Here is a 21,819-nt window from a genome sequence, read left to right as displayed (position 1 = left end):
CTTAAGTTTTCATTTCTCTTGGATATTTACCCAGAAGTGGGGTTGCTGTGTCATATGGCAACTCTTTTTTATTTTATAAGAATCTGCTAAACTATTTTTCCAGAGTGGCTGTACTATTTTATATTCCTACCAGCAATATAGGAGAGTTTCAGTTGCTCTGCATCTTTGTCAACACTTGGTATTGTCATTAAAAAAAATTTATTTTAGTCATTCTAAGATGTATGTAGTAGTATCTCATTAAAGATATACAAGTGACCAATAGGCACGTGAAGAGATGCTCAACATTATTAGCCATCAGGGGAATGCAAAACAAAACCACAACAAGATACCACTTCATACCCACATAGGATGGCTGTAATCTAAGAGATGGACAGTAAGTGTTGATAGGATGTGAATTGGGAACCCTCATACACTACTGATGAGAATGAAAATAGTGCAGCTGCTGTGGAAAGTGGTGACAGTTCCTCAAATGGTTAAACATAGAGTTACCATATGATCCAGCAACTCCATTCCTGGGTATTACCCAAGAGAATAGAAATGTCCAAATGAAAACTTGGACATGAATGTTTATAACAGCCTTAGTCATGATAGTCAAAAAGTGGAAACAACCCAAATGTCTGTCAACAGATGAATGGATAAATAAAATCTGCCTTAACTATACAAAGGATTGAAATACCGATACATAGGTGCTTCTTGAAAACATCATGCTAAGTGAAAGAAGTCAGTTACACAGAACTGTATATTGTATTCCATTTATTTGAAGTGTGCGGAATAGGCAAATATGTAGAGACAGAAAGTAAATTGGTGGTTGCGTGGAGTTGGTGGGGATAGAAGGATTGGAGGCTGATGGTTGTGGGATGTGGGGTTTCATTTTGGGGTAATGTAAAATTGTGATGGATATACAACTGTAAATATACTAAAAAACCATTGAAATTCACCTTTTAAGTGAGTGAATTGTATGGTATGTGAACTATGTTATAAAGCTATTAAAAGATCACCAGTTTTAAGTGTACAGTTCAGTAATTCTTAGTGATTATGCAAAGTTGTGCAAATGTCACCACAAAAGAGTTTTATAACATTTTTATCCATCAAAAAGATCCTTTGTGCCTGTTTGCATTTAGTACCTATTCCCATCTCAACCCTAGGCAACCACTAACCTGCTTTCTTTCTCTGTAGATTTGTTCTTTTGGTATATTTCATATAGATGGAATCATATCTTTTGGAATCATGCCCCTTTTGCATCTGGCTGCTTTTACTTAGGATCCAGTTTCTCCACGTCCTTGCTAACACTTGTTATTGTCTGTACTATTTATCATAGCCACCCTAGTAGGTGTGTAGTGATGTCTCATTGTGGTTGATTTTTTTTTTTTTTTTGCGGTACGCGGGCCTCTCACTGTTGTGGCCTCTCCCGTTGCAGAGCACAGGCTCCGGACGCGCAGGCCCAGCGGCCATGGCTCACGGGCCCAGCCGCTCCGCGGCATGTGGGATCTTCCCAGATCGGGGCACGAACCCGTATACCCTGCATCGGCAGGCGGATGCTCAACCACTGCGCCACCAGGGAAGCCCTCATTGTGGTTTTAATTTGCATTTTCCTAATGACGTTAAACACCTTCTTACGTGCTTATTAGGCGCTCCTATATCTTTGGTGAAATGTGTAGTCAGATCTTTGCCCATTTTTAAATTGTATTGTTCTTTTCTTATTGTTGACTTTTGAGTTCTTTTATATATTTTTGATACAAAGTTTTTTTGTCAGACATGTATCTTCCAGTCTGTGGCTTGTGTTCTCACTCTAATAGTGTCATTTGCAGAGCAAAAGTTCTGAATTTTGATAAAGTCCAATTAATCAATTTTTCTTTTATTATATCATATCTAAGTTCTCTTTTCCCAACTCAAGGTCTTGAAGATTTTCTCCTATGCTTTCATCTAAAAGTTTTGTTCTACATTTAGATCTTTGATCCATTTTGAGTTAATTATTGTAGATGTGAGGTATAGGTTGAGGATCATTGTTCTTATTTTGCATATGGATGTCAGGTGTTCCAGCAGCATTTGATAAAAACACTATCTTTTCTCTATTGAGCTGCTCCTGCACCTTTGTCAAAAATCAATTGACTGAATTTGTATGGGTCTCTTTCTGTGTTTTCTTTGTGTGTTTACTTTCCCTTTCCTCTATCTCTCTTTGTCTTCCTGCCTCTAATTTTTCTTCTCTTTGTTTCCTGCTCTTTCACCTATTTTCTGATTCTCTCTCCCTCTCCCAGTTTTCCCTTCTTCTATTCCCTGTTTCAAAATGAAGTGTATGGGTTAATATTGATTGAAGCTTTATATACCATATTTTTAGTATAAATAGCAATAAATATGAAGAATTTATATTTTTCTCTACAAGTAAAAAATGCCAAAAATGAATTAACTTTTTCACTATAATTCAGTTTTTCTCAGTGAATTTATGGTCTTAAACAAAGATGGTGATCCCTCTTCCCAAACCATGTTTCAGAACTTCTGCACCAGTGTTTTGGTTTCTTTGAAAAATAAATTAGTCAAGGTAATTTCAAATTGGCATGCTAAAGAAAGTCAAGATTTTATTTTTTCTACCATGCTTTTATTTCATTCCTAAATTGTAAAATTGATTATTGATGCTTTTCCTGTTGGAGGCAGTCATGATTACTACTGGAGCCACAGATACCAGAAAAACAATTCTGAAAGCAGCTTAATTTTGCAGCTTCTCCAAAGCCAGCTTTAGATCTATTTATTTCTTAAAACACTTAGAAAAAGTAAGAACGGAATTGGATTTTGGCGTTTAAATAACACTTGACAGTGGAATCAAGTAATACAAGTGACCAGTGCTGTTTTTGAACCTTACAAAAAGTACAGTCGTATTTACTTTGGTTTTCTCAGAATTAAGAGCAGTTTTTCCAGAAAAGTGCCCCAAACATTGAAACATGCCTCTCATGTCCAACACCTCTAGTGTGGTGCCACAGCATTTTAAATGTAGCCTATTAGCAAGTTTGTGGGTAAGATATTTCTTCCATTAAGCTTCATTTTAAATTTTCATTGTTTGCATTTTCAGAGAAAGACACTTTTTGCAATTTGTCTTTCTGTAAATGTTGTACGGTAGTTTGGAGACATTAGTCAAGAATTGTATCAGTGTTTTCTAGCATAACTAATGGATTTAATTTCTGTGGTCCCAGCAGAGGGTTATTATTATTTAGGAGAAATAAATGAGATTACTTAAACATCATACCTGAAATATCCAGATAACTTGCTTTGGCCCTTTACTTTGCTTGAACTGTGACCTCTGCCCTTTTAGATCAAGGGAGTCCCCCTCTCCCCCCCATTTTCTTTGTTTCTTAAGATAGTCTTAACACAAAAGCTTACTTAGTTAATTATGTTCAGATTTTTTTTTCCTCTCATCTACATGAAACTATGATGGGAGCAGGGAACTTGGGCAGAGACTGGTTGAAAATTCGGGCAGAGATCTTAAAGCAATGTAATATGGGTTGGGCTGCATCATACACACCTGAGCCTTATTGCAGTCCCTTTGCAACCTCGTGCAGCAGTTGCCTTGAGTTAAGCTGCAGACTCGGCTTCCTTTTGGTCCCGAAGCTCAGCTGCTTGTGCATACTTCTCTCAACCTTGGGCTGGTTGGGTTAATCCCACCCTTCCCCAACAAGGTAGCTCTGCAAGTTCCTTCTCGCTCCCACGTCTCCTTCTCAAGTCAAGTTCTCTATTCCTAGGAGCATCGGCTCTTCCTCTTCTTTTCACAGGGTCCCGACTTATCCTGGGCCAGCCCTTTGCTTCTCCTGCTCCTGAGAAGTGCCAAGATTGTGCAGCGCTGACTCCAACTGCCTTCTCGTGCCTAGACTTTGGGCTGCTTTCTGGATACCTGCATAAGCAAGCCCTGTCACTGCTACCCATTCCTACCTGCACCCTTCTTTTTCTTTTTCCTTTTCCTTCTTGCCACACCTGTGTTACTTTCTCCCCCTCCCCAACTCCACCCCCTGTGCACAATGCATAAAGGATGGAAAAAGTACTGCGGCCAGAAGTCTCTGAATGAGGCATCAATGGATGAATACTTAGGCAGCTTAGGGCTGTTTCGAAAGCTGACTGCCAAGGATGCCTCTTGCCTCTTTCGGGCTATTTCGGAGCAGGTAAAAGGAAAACAAATAAATCTTCTCTATGCTGAGTTTTTGGAGTTTGAGATTTGGCACAGTTCTGTAGCTAGAAGACCTGTAGCCCACCCAAACAAAACAGAAATTCCCTTTTCCCTATTTAAAACATCAGGGTCTCTCTACTTATTAGCTTGGTGCATGCCTTTGCTGATTAGTTCAAATATATTCCTGTGCCTTTGCTATCTTCTCTGTTTTCTAAACGCCACTTTGGAATGTAAGAGGTAAAGTAACGGGGTTAAAGAAAACTTTGAAATGTATCTTGATCCTTTATAAGCAGCACCTTCTTCCTCTAAATTTTATGCCTAAGGAAAAATTTATAATAGTAGAAAGGGGGGGCATGACAGAATCATACCTCTTCTGTATCGCTAAAGATGACAAAAACAGATTTTAGTAAGATCAGGACTTAATTTCCCAGTTTCCTACATATGTTCTGGATAAGGGGAGGACTTGAGTGTCCAGTTCATAGTCTTAACTTAGAAGCTTCTGTTTCAAATAACTGCTGACAGTGAGCTGGTCTTTCTCTTCTTTTTAGTTGTTTTGCAGCCAGGTCCATCACTTGGAAATCAGGAAGGCTTGTGTCTCATATATGAGAGAAAATCAACAAACTTTTGAGTCTGTAAGTAGAATACATACCCAAGGGAGAGTTGCTCATAGAATATGTAGCAGGTAGGAAATGAATTTTGAGTACCTACGTATGAATATTATATCCCGCAATCTCCTCTCAATAGCAAATATTTAATTTTCAGTTGGCTTCCTTCCTCCTAGCTAGTAGCATGCTTCTGAATCTCCTCCCAGAATTAGATTGTTTTGTACTTTAATTAAAAATTAAGAAAGTTAATCTTTATCCTTCCCACTATTTATTTCCCCCCACACCCAAAAAGTCACATTGTGACTGTTATCCATATCACAGTTTTCTTAAACAAGTAATCAGTTCACAAGGGGTTTGGCTATGTTAATATTTTTAAATGTGTATTTTTAAATTTGTATAAATGGGAACCCCTTGTGTTCTTTCTTAATTCTATGCACAGTGATCGTCAGCCAGTCAATTTGAAGAATCTTGTAAAACTTAACTCTAAGGAAACAACTTATTCCTGAACATGTCTTTTTCATGTGACAAACTGGTAATTGGAGCTCTGCCACTAATGATTAACTTTAAAACAACTTTTAGAAGGCATCTTCGTATACGTTGAAGTATTTGAATTCTTGTTAACAAAATAAGGTTTTATCGAGGTCTGATTTGAAGTGCGCCCTTTCCTGTGGCTGTTGTTTTTTTTGTTTGTTTTTTTTTGTTTTTGTTTAAACATTCCTAGCCCTTCCAGTACTATTTGTTCTCCTGACTATATTATGGGTATTTGCCTGCTGTTCGAGGTTTACTCTTAATTTTCTCAACAGGTTTCTGTGAATTTTAAAAGTATATGAAGCCTTCTTGATTTTAAAGCTTATTACCTTGAAGTTAATTAGCGGTCACCACACCTGGGGAAAGGATTATTTGTGAAATTACTTCAAATGCAAGACCATGGTGTAAAGCAGTGCATCTCAAGTATTTTTGTGCATACAAATCACCTGGGGATCTTGTTAAAAAAACAATTCTGATTCACTAGATCTGAGCTGGGGCCCCAGATTTCAGCAGTTAAATTCCTGAGTGATGCTTGCTGTTGTTCAAGGACCACATTTTGAGTAACAAAGATGTCTGTAAAATTTTAAAACCACATGGATGAATCTCAGATTAATTATGCAGAGTGAAAGAAGCCAGACCTCCCCAAAAAAGTACATACTGTATGATTTCCTTTATATAAAACTCTAGAAAATACAAGTCAATATGTAGTGACAGAAAGCAGATCAGTGGTAGCTTGGGGGTTAGTGACGTTATAGAGGGGCACAAGGAAACTTACGGGGGTGATGGATATATTTACTATCACGATTGTCATGATTGTTTCATGGGTGCGTACGTAAGTCAACTTATTTGTGCCATTTAAATATGTGTGCTTATTGTATGTAAGTTATGCCTCAAAACTGTTTAAAAAGGGAACTGAGAAAAATTAACATGGTTTTTTAAGTCTAGTGATATACATGCATGGAACTAAATGTATATTATATTTCCTGAGTTTAATTTTTATTGAGGTATATTTTACGTATCATAAAATTCACCATTTTAAGTTTAGTGTTTTAAGTTTTGGCAATAATATAGTCAAGCAACTGCCACTGCAGTCAAGATACAAAATATTTCCATCACCCAGAAAGTTCCCTTGTTGCCTGTGCTTTGTTTGAAACTAGTGAAATTCCTTTTAAAGTTCCTCAGTTTAACTTTGTAAATGCATGTTTGCTGTCAAATTTGAAATCCTTATAATTATTGTGCTTGCTTGATTTATGAAAATTGTCGTTACTTAAGTTGGCATTTCAAAAGAAACTCCAAAGGCATACTGTTTGATGAAATGCACTGGTATGTGGATACGCCAGGACCAGTTCCTGAGATAGTCTTATAGTCCAGCTTTTCTCCACTCAACTTTTGTGTATGTACAAATCTTCTTGAGGTGCTGTGCAAAGTAGTCATTTAATACCATAATTGTTCAGCTGAACAACAGCAATATAATCAGATTTCAGTAATGCTATGTATTTGGTTAAGTCAAGTTTGTTTTATTTTTGAAGTATGTGGAGGGATCTTTTGAGAAATACCTGGAACGGTTGGGAGATCCCAAGGTAAGATCAAATATGGGGGTTTAATCTTTTCAGAGTATTTGGAATAGTAGCCTAAATATCATTCAGCTGTGTCACTTTAGCTAGGCCCAGTCTATTTTCTTAAGTAGCCAGCTGTGTTGAATCAAATAGTTCTTGCAAAAGTTTAGAGGCTGGAAATTGACCTGTAGTTTTGTGTTGAATATTGAAAATTGTGTGTTAACAATTTTATCATCTATAGACTAGTGAAAGAGTATACACTACTTGGGAACAGGACTAACCCAAGCCTTTTCACTTTAATGGGGGAGGGGGTGGCAATGAATGTTACTAGGAGGTCATTATTTTTTTTATTAAACAATTCCCCTGATTTGTAGTTATCCTCCTTTTATGTGGGAGTAAGATTCCTAAACATATTAAAAATAATTTTATGTGATTAAATTAATTCCATAGTTCTGGACTTAACACATTTACTAAATACCCTGCTAACTTCGTATTCTTACACTAATTACATTTTTATTGTGTCTTTTAAATCTCCCATATTCCTGTCCTTGTTACTTAATAGCTAACTAAGAAGATCTTTAGGTCCAATTTTTTCTCAGAATAAGTTTATGTTAATAAGTAACTATCACAGTATCCCAAGCCTCAAAGCAAGTTATAGTGTGTTGTACAAATTCTTCACCTACAACAGTGCTAAGCATCTAAAAAAACAATTGTTGAACTTGCAAAAACTTTTACCTCCTAGATACAGAATGCTTTTAAAAACTTTATGCACCGTTTATGTTTAGGAAAGTGCTGGCCATCTGGAAATAAGAGCTCTTTCTCTAATTTATAAGTAAGTTGGATCTCTTTTTTTTTTAAGAGAGAGGAAGTGTGTGTGTGTGTGTGTGTAAGGTTTCTAATAAAGTCCCTTTAGGATTGGGAATATTTGAGATTTGATGTATTGATAGTCAAATGAAGTGGTCTAAGCAAAGTCAATGGTGTAATTTTAGGGTGGAGAACTTCTACATTTGTGTCCGTTTGAATGGAAGAATAAAGGGCTTTAAGAACTGCTAGTACTATTCCTGTAGAAAGTCAGAATACTTATCTTAGAATTTTTGTGTATTTAACTTTGTGCCTTTTGTGCATGTGTGCTCATTGGGGCAATATCACTTCCAAGAGGGTAGAAATTGTTTCCTGAGGACAACAAATATTAGATATTACATTGGTTTATGATCCTTCAAAGGGTCACAGTATGAAAACAGATATACAGTATATCTGTAGTATTAAAATTTTATAGGGAAATTAAGAAACGTATTTTTTTTAAAGGCTCTTTAGAGAGGCAGTAATGGTGGAAAAATTTGAAAAACACTGCTCTACTGCTTTGGAATTTCTGTTTTGGTCTTTAAAACTGCGAAAGTGGCATTTCTGAAAGCTGTAGGTTATATAACGTGGGTTAGAGGCTAGTGGGAATCTTGTTCATTTAAGGAGTTGGATCTGTAGACTCCTTCACAGTTCTTAGGATGGTGAGATAGCATATACCTTGATAGAATCTGAACCCTCTTGTATGGGGACTTGTTCAAGTTACTGTTTTGCAGTCTGCTCATCCCTCACTAAATCCAGCAAGAAGTAGTACAGAAGAGGCATCGAGCAGGCAGCTAATCAGTTGTTGCTTTTAAATCAGGGACAACCTTTTAAATTGGCCTGCTTTTTGTTATTTTGTACGGCTCTTGGCTAAGCTTTTTAAAAATTTTTAAATGGTTAAAAACATCAAAAGAATAATATTTCATGGCATATGAAAATTATATGAAATTCAATTTCAGTGTCCATAAATAAAGCTTTCACGTACATTTGTTTATGCATTGTCTATGGTTGCTTTCAGGCTACAAAGTCAAAGTTGAGCAGATCATATGGCCTGCAAAAACCATATGTTTGTTATCTGGTCTTTTACCAAGAAAAATTTGCCAACACCTGCTTTAAATAAATGGGAGCCTCCAAAACTTACATTCATACAATTGGCAATTTATCTTCTTTATTCCTCCTTTCCTCAAATTAAGATACATTTTAAAAATGCATAGGACTTTAGGGACAGTTAGCTGTCTATGTTGAATTAATATTTATCCTCTTAAACATTTAGGTTATTTTAGATGAATAAGGTAGGCAGTTTAAAAACACAAATCTTTGTTCTTATAACTATTTCTTGCATATACTAAATTATCTCTTCTCATCCATCTTTGTTTTCTACCCATGTAGTCGGGATTTCATTCTTTATCGCTATCCTGGCAGGCCTCCAACTCATGTCACAGATAATGGCTATGAAGACAAGGTAAGAAGATAAGTGAATGTTTACTAAAATAAAAAATTGAATGATGCTGCCAGCTTATCATTAAGAAATCATCCTTTTAAACCTAATTAATGAAAAAATAAGCACAGTCTAAAAGCCAAGCTTTTCTACAACTAGCCTTTTCCTCTCCAGTTAGTCAGCCTAAGTATTGTTAGCTATCTTTCTGAACAAACCTGATCTTGTCACTCCTCTGTAATAGGAAAAAAACACCCAAAACCCTAATTGACTCTCCATTGACTAGAAGATAAGGATCAAACTCTGAAGCTAGACATTCAGTAACCTAAAGGGTCCCAAACCTTCTTTCCAGCTTCATTGTCCTTCAACCTTAGTACATCATGTGTCCAGAGAGTCCAACTTTCATGCTCTTTTCCTTTGTATCTCAAATGTTAATTCCTTTGAAACTTTACCACCTCCCCTGGAGTTATTTCCTCCCTTTTTGTTCCCCTAGCATCACCCAGGTAAGTGTAGTGTTTATCACCTTGTATATGTTTTCATGTCTGTTTCTCTCATTAGTCTGAAAGTTTTTTAAGTGCAGGGACAATGTGCTACTACTGTCTAGTAAGGTGCTTGGAAAATAGTAGGAGGTTGTTTAGTTGGTTGAGAACTCTCAGCAGGTACACAGATTGTTTTTTAGCATACAGTTTTTCTTCCAAAAAGTTTTTAAGAAAAGCCTTCTATCCAGATGATTTGATTAGTGAATGTAGATTACACAGTATTTGAGTTTTGTCTTGTTTCATACCATGGAGCAAAATTCAGGCAGCATTTTGATGGTAAGATAAGACTAGATACTGGTAGAACTGTTAGAATATTACAGTAATCTAGACAGAAGGCCTGAACTAGGCAAGTGGCATTAGGAATAGAAAAGACTGAATAGGATGCAAGAGATAACTTAGAACGTAAGTATAAATTGGGGCATGTTAATTATTTTACTGATGGTACTGCCAATTTGTTCAGTAAACATTAAGCCCCTGTAGTGTACCAGGCAGTTTACTATGTTTTGGGGATACCACAATTAATACAGCAAAATCCTTGCCCTCTAAGGGCTCAAGAGGCTATGAAGACAGACATGTAAATAACTACAGTGAAGTGATATGTCTTATAATACAACTATATGCAAAGAGCATATAAGAAAAAGCCCTTCACTGTGCTTTAGGGAGTTTAGAAAGTTTCATGGTGGTTGTGACATTTAAGTGGAGTATTAAAAAAAATGAGTCTAACAAGTATAAAGGGCAGTCTCTTCAGAGGAAACACTATATGCAAAGGCATAGAAGCAAGAGACCCTTTGAGGCCAAGTAGCTGGATGGGGGGAAGACAGTGCTGAAACGATGGCTAGAGGGATGTAGTAGGCTGTGCCAATAATTTGGCTTTTCATTGTACAGAATAGTCAATTGAAGCTTTTTTCCAATATTTTATTATGAAGGTTTTTCAAACATACAGAAAAGCTAAAAGAATTTTACATTGAGCATCCATAAGCCCACCACTTAGTCCACTGCTAATATTTAATATCCTTGTTTTGTCACATATCTAACCACCCCTCTATCCATTCATCAATCCATCTTAAGTTTTGATGTCTTTCAAAGTAAATTCAGACATTAGTATAATTGTCCCTAAACACTCAATTCAGAGTTTTTAAGCAAAGGTGTGACATAATCAGACTTGTTTGAGGAAGAGGCGTGTTAGCTGTTGTGTTTTAGCAACTGTACAGAGCATTGTCTGAGATGAGATTTAGACAGTTAGATCTTTACCAGGAACCTTTAAACCTGCAGTTAATTTTTTTCTCCAACATTTTATTCTGAAAATTTTCATACAGAGAGAAATTATAAGATTTGTATAGTGAACATCCATATTCCTACCACCTAGTTCCTATAATTATACAGCTCTGTTTTCAAATGAGTCATACATTTTACAGAGATATTTTTGAGCTAATTAAGGGGAAAACATCACCCATTGGGAACCATAAGAATACAAAAATGTAAGACCTTCTTAGTGTGTGAAGCCATGAGAATATCATGTGTAAGTCTCATCCATACATATATATAGAGCTAACACTTAACAGCAGTTGGGTATTTGCATTGCACAGGATACTGTATATATGTCTGATTTGGGAATGTACAAAGCGAATGTTAGTTTATATTGAAATTTAAGTATGGAAGAGCCAGGTGGCAGCAGGGTACTTTTGTTGTGTGACACCTTGCTTTGCCTAAAACTTAGTTGCTGTATCAGTTCAGGCTCCTAAGATTTATATTTGAATTGTTTGTATTTTCAAAAATGACTTTATTAAAAGCAGTGAACATTATTAATAAGCTTTGCATAAAATATATTTTAGAGCACATTTTTGAAGAAATAAATACCTAATGTTCACCCTAGTACCTTTCACCTTTTTAGCTGACTTAATTCTGCATTTTACATAGTTATCCAGTGTCAAAGTGAATGCTACTGGAAACTAGCCATTTTCACTCAGCCAATTTGTTCTATCTAGAAAGAATAGAAAAACACTATATTTAAAACAAAATGAAACGTGTATCTGGAAATGTAGAGTGAAAAGTCAAGTTTCTGTTCATGCTTTTCAATCTCATGTGCTTCAAAGTAACAGCTATTAAGTTTGGGTGGGTATCCCAATTTCATTCTCTATGTATTTATTCATTTATTAGCTTTTATGTAGATGGACTCATACTTAACATTCTGTCACTTGTTCTTTTCAGATATTTATCCCCATCAGTAATCTAGATCTGCCTCATTTTTAACTAGTTTACTGCCATTACATCCCACCTTCCCACCCCCAACAAACACACCACCCACAAGTATGTATGAGAAAATTATTATTTTATGTTGAGATACCACCAGGAACATGAAAGCCGTCATGCTTAGTTTTGCCTCTTCCAATCAAAATAGAACTTCTTGCCACTTCAATAGAGAAATTGTATACTCATCTTTGTTTTCTTTCCTGCTTATTTAGTCATCAGTTCTGGTTAGCTGGGTTCCTTTAACTAATCCTTACTAACTGCCTCTGGTTATTAACCTTTCTTTGTTGGAGTTCCCAGTTCTTCTAGTCCAAAGTACAAAAGGCTTCTCAGCTCAAAATCTGCTCACTGTTCTTTTAGATTAATGAACTCCTCTTAAATGCAAATACCCCTTGGGGGTGGGTGAAACTTTGCAACTTAAACTTTATTGTGGGTTACTTTAGCTTGATACTCCCTCTCAGTACTTTGAAATGGATTATACTGATAGAGTTGTGATTGCAAAAAAAGACTAGGGAAGAATAATAGACCTGCGGTCAGAGAACTTGTTCATTGGGAGAAGTTAGCCCAGGGTAGTGTAGGAAAGTAGAAAAAAGAGTGCTTAGGATAATTTTCTGCCAAGGAAACTTGGTGGCACTATCCTCTCATAGATCACAGAGAACTGTCTTTAGTACCTCAGGTTGTTTCCAGAGATGGCTTCAAAATGAAATAGACTTTTAATCACTAGGGATTACATCCTTTACACAAGACAGAGGTTTTTGAAGAAAAATTCAAAAAGGTTTTGGACCTGTTATATAAACAGATTTCATCACATGGAGCCAGGGAGCATTTTTACTGAAATAATTTGGTTAGTAAGCCTCACCTCTGAATGTTGTTTGAGAAAACTAGATATTGAAGGAATCAGCTAAGAGATTAACTCATTTTATAGCCATCTCAGTGCCTCAGTTCTTTAAGGAAGGCTCCTATATAGCATATTGATATATTGCTATTCAATATAGTGGATAACATTTTGAATAAATTGAATGAAATTCCTCCCCCCATAGTCTAATTTGGGGTATTTGACCTGTTTTCTCCATTTTTAGAAGTTCAGCTGGGTCGTTTGACTTGTGTTAGGCTTCCTATTCTATTTGCTCAATTTGTAAAAGTTCCCATCTTTTGCAAATTCGTAAATCGGGACTTGTTTGGTATATTATCAGGAATGTGATTGAGGCTCACAGTGTTGCCTTAGCAGTGATTTTAATCTTGACATTTAAAAGTCACTGTCTTACCTCCCTTAGCATGATAATCTCTAGGTCCATTCATGTTGCTGCAAATGGCATTATTTCATTCTTTTTTTATGGCTGAGTAATATTCCATTGTATATATGTACCACATCTTTTTGGAAGTCAACCACATACAAAGATGGTAAGAAGGTTAAAAGACAAAAGTAGTAAAATATCTATATCCACAATAAGCATTAAGGGATACACAAAAAAGATGTAAAATATGATGTCAAAAACAGTAATCATGAGGGAAGGAGAGTAAAAATACAGGGTTGATAAAATGCATTTGAAATTAAGAGATCAGCAGTTTAAAATAATCATGTGTAAATATATATATATATATAGAGAGAGAGAGATTGCTATATATAAATCTCATGCTAACCACAAACTAGAAATCTGTAATAGATACACACACATAATAGAGAAAAGAATCCAAATGTAACACTAAAGAAAGTTATCAACTCGTAAGAGAGCAGAAGAAGAAGAAAGGAACAAAAAAGAACTACAAAAACAACTCCAAACAATTAACAAAAATAAAAAAGGATGGAAAATTGTGTCAAGAACCTGGAGTAACTAAAACTCTAATATACTGCTAGTATGAGTATAAATTGCACAACCATTTTGGAAAACTGTCTTCTTTTTAAAATTGAAGTGTGGTTAGTTTGCAGTGTTGTGTTAATTGCAGGTGTGCAGTGGGGTAATTTAGTTGTACATAATATATTTTTTTCAGATTCTTTTCGCTTATTAAAAAAATTAAAAAAAAAACTCACTGTCAAGAAAATCTGTTTGTGGAATACAGCTTTCATTTATCTGTATTTGGATTTTAAACTCACTTTTTCCCCAGCCTTATTGAGATTTGATTGACATGTATGCTAAGTGAAATAAGTCAAACAGAGAAAGACAAATACTGTATGATATCACATATGTAGAATCTGAAAGTCACTTTTAAAAAAGCAAATTCATTTAGTTTATCAATTTCTGATTAGCAACTTAATTTGAAGTATTTCATGGTTGTAAGATATCTAACATTCACTTAATTGTTCTATGTGTTTTTCTTTTCTTCAGATTCTACTCTGCTGTTCAAGTAATGGTCATTACGATTCAGTGTACTCAAAACAATTTCAGTCAAGTGCAGCTGTTTGTCAAGGCATGTGAAGGCTTTATAAATGTTTGGGTGTGCTTTCAGATGATTTGTTGCCGATCTTTAAATTGAGTGGCCCACCATAAATAGCTCTTTTAAAACTTTGTTGGTACCTATTGAATTCATATACTGGGTTATAGCTATTTTCACATTGTTATAAAAATTCTTATTTTGACAATTGGAGTTTTGGTCATTTTTTCCTTTAGCTGTATTGTATGAAATTCTCTATAAAGATGTGTTTGTTGTGGATGAAGAAGAGCTGAAGACTGCAGTTAAGTTGTTTCGAAGTGGTTCCAAGAAGAACAGGAACAGTGCTGTGACTAGCAGTGGGGATGTCCGTATTGACTACAAGAGTTCAACTCAGGATAGGTAATAAAGGGAAAGGGGATGTCAACTACAAGATCATCATGTTTCTGTGTATCATTTGAAAGTGGAAGGGACCTGGCAAGCTTATGACTTAGTATATTTATACACAGTCATCTCTTGACATTTGTGGAGGATTGGTGCCAGGACCCCTGCAAACACCAAAATGCTTGATGCTCAAGTCCCTTGTATAAAACAGCGTAGTATGTGCAGTTGACCCTTTCCATATCCATGGGTTCTGCGCCCACAGATTCAACCAATTCCATCCGTGGCTGGTTGAATCTGTGGATGTGGAACCTGCTGAAATGAAGGGGCCAACTGTATATACACACACATGTATGTATGTATATATGCTTGTATGTACAGGGATATACGTTTTTTAATGGGGGAAGAGAAGTTTTACCAAAAGATATGTTGCATTGCGAAATGCTCAGGCTTTGGGGGTTTGGTCCAAGTCAGAATCAGTTTTTTTGTTTTTCTCCTATTAACCTGTCTTGTGTCAATTTTATTATTAGTCCAGCCACAAGAACTCAAGACGGGTAGGGGGGAAATTTCCCCCTCCTGACACATATCTCAAGTCTGACTCCAGAATCAGTTTTTTAATTGCTAGAAGAGACTTTGGAACTATAATCACATGATTCTCAAACTTATATATGAATTACTTAGGGCGCTTGTTAGAAAGGCAGATTTGGGGACCTCCCTTCAAAATTGGAGGTCAGAGTAGGGCCAGGGATCTACTTTTTAAACAAGTACACCCAAGTATTCTGATAGAGGTAGGCCATGGACCACACTTTGAGGGAAAAAAACCTGATTCTAAACCAGCACCATCATTTTGTAGATGGTAACTGAGGTTCAAAGTGGTTACTTGACACATACATCCAGCTACTAGAAAAGAATCTCTCAGGCTAAAGGGGAGTTTTAGGAGCTTTTAGTGTCTGCCTTTGGTACTCACTAGGAGTATACATTGTGGCCTCTGAGGAAGCAGCTATTATTGAACAGATTTAGTCAAAAACTTTGAGATAATAAAGTAGATGTTGTCTTATATTTCTCCCTGATTCTTCTGTCTGGAAATTCAGATAGGCTTGGTGCTAGTCAGATATAACCTTGTCTTTTTGTTGTCTTGCAGTTCTATTTCTTGAATGTTTAATGCTGTTTTTTTTTTTTTTTTGGATAAAGAGGGTTTTTTAAAACTTACAATCGGCCCTCCCGATCCACATGCAGAACCTGGGGTGGTGGAAGGCTGACTGTGAGGGACTTGAGAAACTTGAGGATTTTTATATCTACCAGGGGTCCTGGACCCAATCCCTCATGGATACCGAGGGATGACTGTATTAAAGAATGCGGCGGGGGGGTGGTGGCAACCATATATATCAGGGTAGAAGTTGCTTCATTCTGCACTGATTATTTGTATTAAGAACTTGAGGCTTACAGAAACTAAAGTAGTAGGAAGGCAGGGTGTATTAGTTATCTGTTGCTGCATGACAATATTTCCACAAACTTGGCAGCTTAAAACAACATTCTTATCTCATAATTGATGTGGGTTAGGAATCTGGGCACAGCTTATCTGGGTCTTCTGCTTAGAATCTCACAAGAATGTAATGAGGGTTTTAGCCAAGATTGAGTTCTCATCTGGAGCTTTGGGGAAGGATCCACATGGTTCTTGGTAGTATTCAATTCCTTGCAGCTGTAGGACTGAGAACTTCAGCTTTTTGCTGGCTGTCAGCCAGAATAACCCTCAGCTCCTTGCCACATGGGGTTGGTGAACATGTCTGCTTGCTTCCTTATAGTCAGCAAGAGAGAGAGATCAGCAAGACAGGCACTACATTCTTATATAGTGTAATGATATACATCCTGTCTATTGGTTAGACGCACACTTGGAGGGAAATCATACAAGAGTGTGAACACCAGGAGGTGGGGATCATAGTGACCATCTTAAGATTGTGTCCCCACAGGAGGTATGAAGTATATAGGAGGTATTTGTAGCACGTACTTAAAAAAAGGAAGCATAAATGTAAATGCTGGGATGAAAATGTATTTGCCTCATTTTTAGAACTGAGCTACTTTACCACTAGATGGTGGTATAGTCATTAGACTTACGACTTAGCTACTGCATTTACATAAAGCTCTTTGTTCTAAATCTTTTCAATTAGGACTGAAGAGTGGGGTGCCTGCTGCAATGTTGAAAATATACCAGAGGGGTACAATCAAGGAACAGAAGAAGCAAAGGTTTGAGATCTTCTAGGGCAAAGAATTTTCATAATCTTGGCTTGCAGTATCATAACTTAAACTAGTTAATGTCAGATGGTCCATTTTAGTTATATGGGGTGGGGGAAGAGCTGATGTTTTCCTTCGTGTAAGTCTTGATCTGAAATGTAAAATGTGTGCTTAATGTTCTCTGAATTTTTGTTCCTATGGAATTGTAAATTTTTTTCAAAGCTAACTCTGAACACTTGAGAAATTTCAGAAGCTGTTGTTTTCAAGTTAAAGTAATATTAGAAACCCAATAGATATTTAGTTTGTAATCAGTCTTCTGATGCTGAGGTTTCTTTTTGTCATTAAAGAGAGTAAGGTTTATTCCTGTTTTACTCAGAAAATAGGTAGTAATCCTAGTTGGAGAAACAGGAGGAATTTTACCACCTGTATAGGTCTAATATCAAGCAGACCTTCAGTTTGAGACTAGCTAAATAGGGCAAATACTACTAGAACAATCTCTGTGTATGCCCCCAAGTGCTGGTAATTTGGAAACAGTATGGAATACCATGAAATTCTAGGAAAGCAGAAGAAAAAGATAATTCTTTTGGAAATTGTAGCAGATTTTGACCAAAATGAAGTAACCTTTTCAGATTTGTCTAGGTGTCTAGGGTACAGAAACACTTGCACCTCTGTATGCATATTAAGATGAGACTTGTTGAATAGCCCTGACTGAATCTTTAATTCTGGTCTGTGTTGCATTGATTTATGTATCTCCTGAGTTATTGGCTGCTTTAGACAGTATTTCCCTTCTGCCATCTATAACCTTTTAGATTTCTGCATATTGCTTATTTAGACTCCTGATTTTTAAAAAATACAGTAAAATTTATTGTGGCTTTTCTTTTTTTTTTTAATGAAGGTTTATTTATTTATTTAGGCTATGTTGGGTCTTCGTTGCAGTGCGCGGGCTTTCTCTAGTTGTGGTGAGCAGGGCTACTCTTCATTGCGGTGCTCAGTCTTCTCATTGCTGGGGCTTCTCTTGTTGCGGAGCACGGGCTCCAGGTGTGCGGGCTTCAGTAGTTGTGGTGCACGTGCTTAGCTGCTCCGATGCATGTGGGATCTTCCCGGACCAGGGCTCGAACCCATGTCCTCTGCATTGGCAGGTGGATTCTTAACCACTATGCCACCAGGGAAGTCCTATTTCTTTTAATAAAGAAGGAAAGGCCTATATGTACATAGTTTTAAAAAAGGAAGAAAAGAACCTTATTTCTTCCTTCTTCATAGAATGAAGACTTAAGGATGGTGAGTTTGTAGCATGATTATTTTTGTTTTAGACTCCAGAAAATCCATCAAAGATGCTCTTCCCTTATAAGGTGCTCAAAGCCCTGGATCCAGAAATCTATCGTAATGTAGAATTTGATGTTTGGCTGGACAGCAGAAAAGGTAATGAAACATCAACAGGATATTTTTGAATCCTGACAGATCTAGGAGAATAATTTTGCAAATTTTTTTAATAACAGGTGTTTTCAAACCACTGCTAAAAAAAAACCCACTTTAATATGTTTATATGGTACTTTTTAGCCTACTCAATACATGATTTACATCCAAAGGAGGAAACAAATAGGTTTAGAAGTGGGGAGGGATCTTTTAGAGTCTGATGTTCATCAGGGACTTCAACTGTGCAAAGACTGTGTGTCTTTAGATAACTTTAAGAGTACCAGAAACTTGTAAGTGGAAATAAGTTCATCTTAAGTTTAATGTGTCAAGACTGCCCTCACTGATAGATGAATAGATCAGGTGTTGGCAAACTATGACCTGTGAATCAAATCTAGTCTGCCACCTGTTTTTGTATGGTCTGTGAGCTAAGAATGGTTTTTATATTTTAAGTGTCAGGGAAAAATTAAAAGAACAGTGTATTGTGATACATGAAAATTATATGAAATTCAATTTTAAGTGTCCATAAAGTTTTATGACAGACTTGAATAATTGCAAGAGTCTGTATGGCCCACAAACTTTATTTATTTTTATTTTTTTAAATTTTATTTTATTCTTTTTGCGGTACATGGGCCTCTAACTGTTGTGGCCTCCCCCGTTGCGGAGCACAGGCTCTGGACGCGCAGGCTCAGTGGCCATGGCTCATGGGCCCAGCCACTCCACGGCATGTGGGATCTTCCCAGACTGGGATACGAACCCGCGTCCCCTGCATCGGCAGGCGGACTCTCAACCACTGCGCCACCAGGGAAGCCCATGGCCCACAAACTGTAAAATATTTACTATATGGCTCTTTACAGAGAAAGTTTGCCAACCCTTGAAATAAGTAATTGTTTCTCTCCCCTTATAAGATAACTAAGTTGATCAAAGTAGGTCTTAAAGTTCTGCCATCAAGGTAGCCTTTAATGTTTCATATTCAACTCCTTGAACCTTGGTGGTGAACCTAGGTATAGTTAATAATCTAGAATGAGGTTAATACCTTGTGGAACACAATGAAAACACAGTTGATCCTTGAACAATGTGGGGGTTAGGGCTGCTGACCCCCTAAGCAGTTGAAAATCCAGATATAATTTGTAGTCAGCCTTCAGTATTCCCAGTTCCTCTGTATCCTCAGTTCTACATCCTCAGATTCAACAACCTTGGTACTTGTAGTACTATTGAAAAAAATCCGCATATGAGTGGATACATGCAGTTTAAACCCGTGCTGTTCAAGGGTAAACTGTATTGCTTTGAAGAAGCTACACAGTGGTTTTTTTTTCCTTTTTTAAAAAAATTGAAGTGTGTTACTTTCAAACTGTACCCTGTTGGTATATGACCAACTCTAAGATTACAACCTCCCAATTTCCACCTGTTTGTGTTTTATAGCACAGAACTATTCTGGCAGGTCTCCTTAGATTGACCACAAGAATAACCCATCAAGAGTGATGGAATGACCCTTTAGGACGTTTTCCCTCCAGATTTTAGCTTACAGTGGTAGCATTGTCAAAAACACTGTGGTAAAAGTAAATAAGAAAATGAAATGATGTAAAACAGCAAAGGAACCAGTTTGGTTGAGCTTGAATCTTCATTTTCTTTTCATAGAACTTCAAAAATCTGATTATATGGAGTATGCTGGGAGACAGTACTATTTGGGAGACAAATGTCAGGTTAGTTCCTTCTTTAAAGAATCAATAATTTGTTTTTCTGAGATTGTGGTTTTAGTCATTAATATGAGTTCAACAACTAATTTACAAAATGCTAGGATTTTTTTAATGTTTGGTTAAATTTTAATTACAAACTTGTGATTAGATGTAACACTGTTTCAGCATGTGCAGCCTCCATTGAACTGGACTGGCAGTGTTGATTATCAACTGCTTTAATAAGTAAATACTGAACTTCACTTGGGAGGAGAAGTAGTGTTTTTGTTTGGCAAAAGCCAGATCTGACTCGAGACTAGATGTTTTCTTACTGTCTCTTCCCCTCTTTCAGGTTCATTTGGAATCAGGCGGAAGATATTATAATGCTCATATTCAGGAAGTTGGAAATGAAAGCAGTTCTGTAACAGTCTTCATTGAAGAATTGGCAGAAAAGTAAGGATATAATAATTTGTTGAATTACTAAAATCTTTGGCTTTTGATGCCTTTTTGTAATATTGAGAATTACCAGGATGCTAGTAAGAGAACCAAAGTTATATCTGGTACTGGCCTAAGATGACTTATCGTGAGTTGTAAAAGCATATGGTGAAGTGTGAAATTTCAGTATACCTATGCATAAGTTTCAAAATCCTGGGTAATAGCCAACTTATTAGAAATACTAAGTACAACAGAATTCTGATATAAAACTATACTAACTGGAAAGCTAGTTTGCTAACTGAGCCTCTGCCAATATCAAGATAGGCTAGTCCATCTGTTCTCAAACTTTAACATACCCCAGAATTACCAGGAGAGCTTGTTAAAATACAGATTGATGAGCTCCACCCCCAAAGTTTGATTTAGTAAGTTTGTGGTGGGGCCCAAGAATTTGAACTTCTAACAAGTTTCCAGGTGATGCTAATGCTGTTGGTCCACTTTGAGAACCATTAAAGTAGGTAATGCTGCCCTAACAACCAAAGACTCTTGGCAACTTAAAAGTTCATTTCTTGCTCATTTAGCATGTTCATAGTAGGTCAGCAAAGGGGACCCAGGTTGACAACGGCTCTATCCAGACATATGCTGCCAGGATCACAGGCAGGGAAAAAATGAAAACATGACAAACTGTGTGCTGGTTTTTAAAGCATCTGCTCAAATTTTCCTGGCCAAAATAGGTTACATAACTAAACCTAAAGTCAATGGGGTGAGAAAATATAATCCTTCTTCAAGGAGAGGCAACAACTATTTGTAAATTAGTCTACCACAGTCTTTCCTCCTGAGCATGATATGTGCTACAGACAGCTGTGAAATTGTACAAACTGCTCTTAGGTTTTTTAACATAAAAAGAAAACCTCAATGAGGAAGCTAGTGTTAACAGGTTTAAGTAGAAAACACTTGAAAATGAAGCAGGAGGGATCAGGTATATGTATCAAATGAGAATTAAGTCTGTGTTGCAATGGCTTAATGGTGGTATCTTTACGTTTAAGGTATGTTGTTCCACTGGCTAACTTAAAACCAGTTACACAAGTGACACCTGGTCCTGCCGGGAATGTTATACCCAGTAGGAAAGGAAGAGGTTACCAGAAAATTTCCTGGGGCTGTGTCCCAGAAATGGGTTTGTATGCTGAAGGTTTTATTATTTTCCTCTTGTATTTACCTACATTGCACTTAAAAAAAAAAAAGCTGGAACATTAAGTCTTATTCTGGGTTAGAGTTTCTCAACTTCAGCACTACTGACTCTTTAGGATGGATAATACTTCGTTGTAGGGAGCTGTCCTGTGCATTGTAGGATGCTTAGCATCCCTGGTCTCTATCTACTAGATGCCAGCAGCATCCTTCTCCAAGTTATGACAACCAAAAATGTCTCCAGA

At 36.7% G+C, this 21,819-nt stretch overlaps 1 protein-coding gene across 5 annotated transcripts in view; it reads left to right on the top strand.

Moving 5' to 3' along the window:
- LOC111165789 (ALG13 UDP-N-acetylglucosaminyltransferase subunit) overlaps window positions 1–21,819 on the top strand; it is a 79,055-nt gene that overhangs the window by 9,563 nt on the left and 47,673 nt on the right. For 3 of the 5 annotated variants that reach the window (XM_089904169.1, XM_089904168.1, XM_089904167.1), the window contains exons 2-12: window positions 4,696–4,779; window positions 6,810–6,860; window positions 7,622–7,668; window positions 9,066–9,138; window positions 14,222–14,303; window positions 14,504–14,666; window positions 16,811–16,886; window positions 18,185–18,293; window positions 19,923–19,987; window positions 20,310–20,410; window positions 21,436–21,563. In XM_089904169.1, the coding sequence (XP_089760295.1) occupies window positions 4,750–4,779; window positions 6,810–6,860; window positions 7,622–7,668; window positions 9,066–9,138; window positions 14,222–14,303; window positions 14,504–14,666; window positions 16,811–16,886; window positions 18,185–18,293; window positions 19,923–19,987; window positions 20,310–20,410; window positions 21,436–21,563 (925 nt within the window). In that variant the 5' untranslated portion in view covers window positions 4,696–4,749. Of the gene's footprint in view, window positions 1–1,420; window positions 4,143–4,695; window positions 4,780–6,809; window positions 6,861–7,621; window positions 7,669–9,065; window positions 9,139–14,221; window positions 14,304–14,503; window positions 14,667–16,810; window positions 16,887–18,184; window positions 18,294–19,922; window positions 19,988–20,309; window positions 20,411–21,435; window positions 21,564–21,819 lie in introns of those variants that run through there. The other 2 variants (XM_089904170.1, XM_030759490.2) reach the window with 2 other exon arrangements.

The sequence above is a fragment of the Delphinapterus leucas genome, chromosome X (genome assembly GCF_059928025.1).
Source record: "Delphinapterus leucas isolate spDelLeu-1000000601 "Yukka" chromosome X, BTC_Dleu_Yukka2, whole genome shotgun sequence".
NCBI classification, from domain to species: Eukaryota; Metazoa; Chordata; class Mammalia; order Artiodactyla; family Monodontidae; genus Delphinapterus; species Delphinapterus leucas.
Note: the sequence above shows the minus strand (reverse complement) of the source record. Positions and strands in the feature narration are given on the sequence as shown.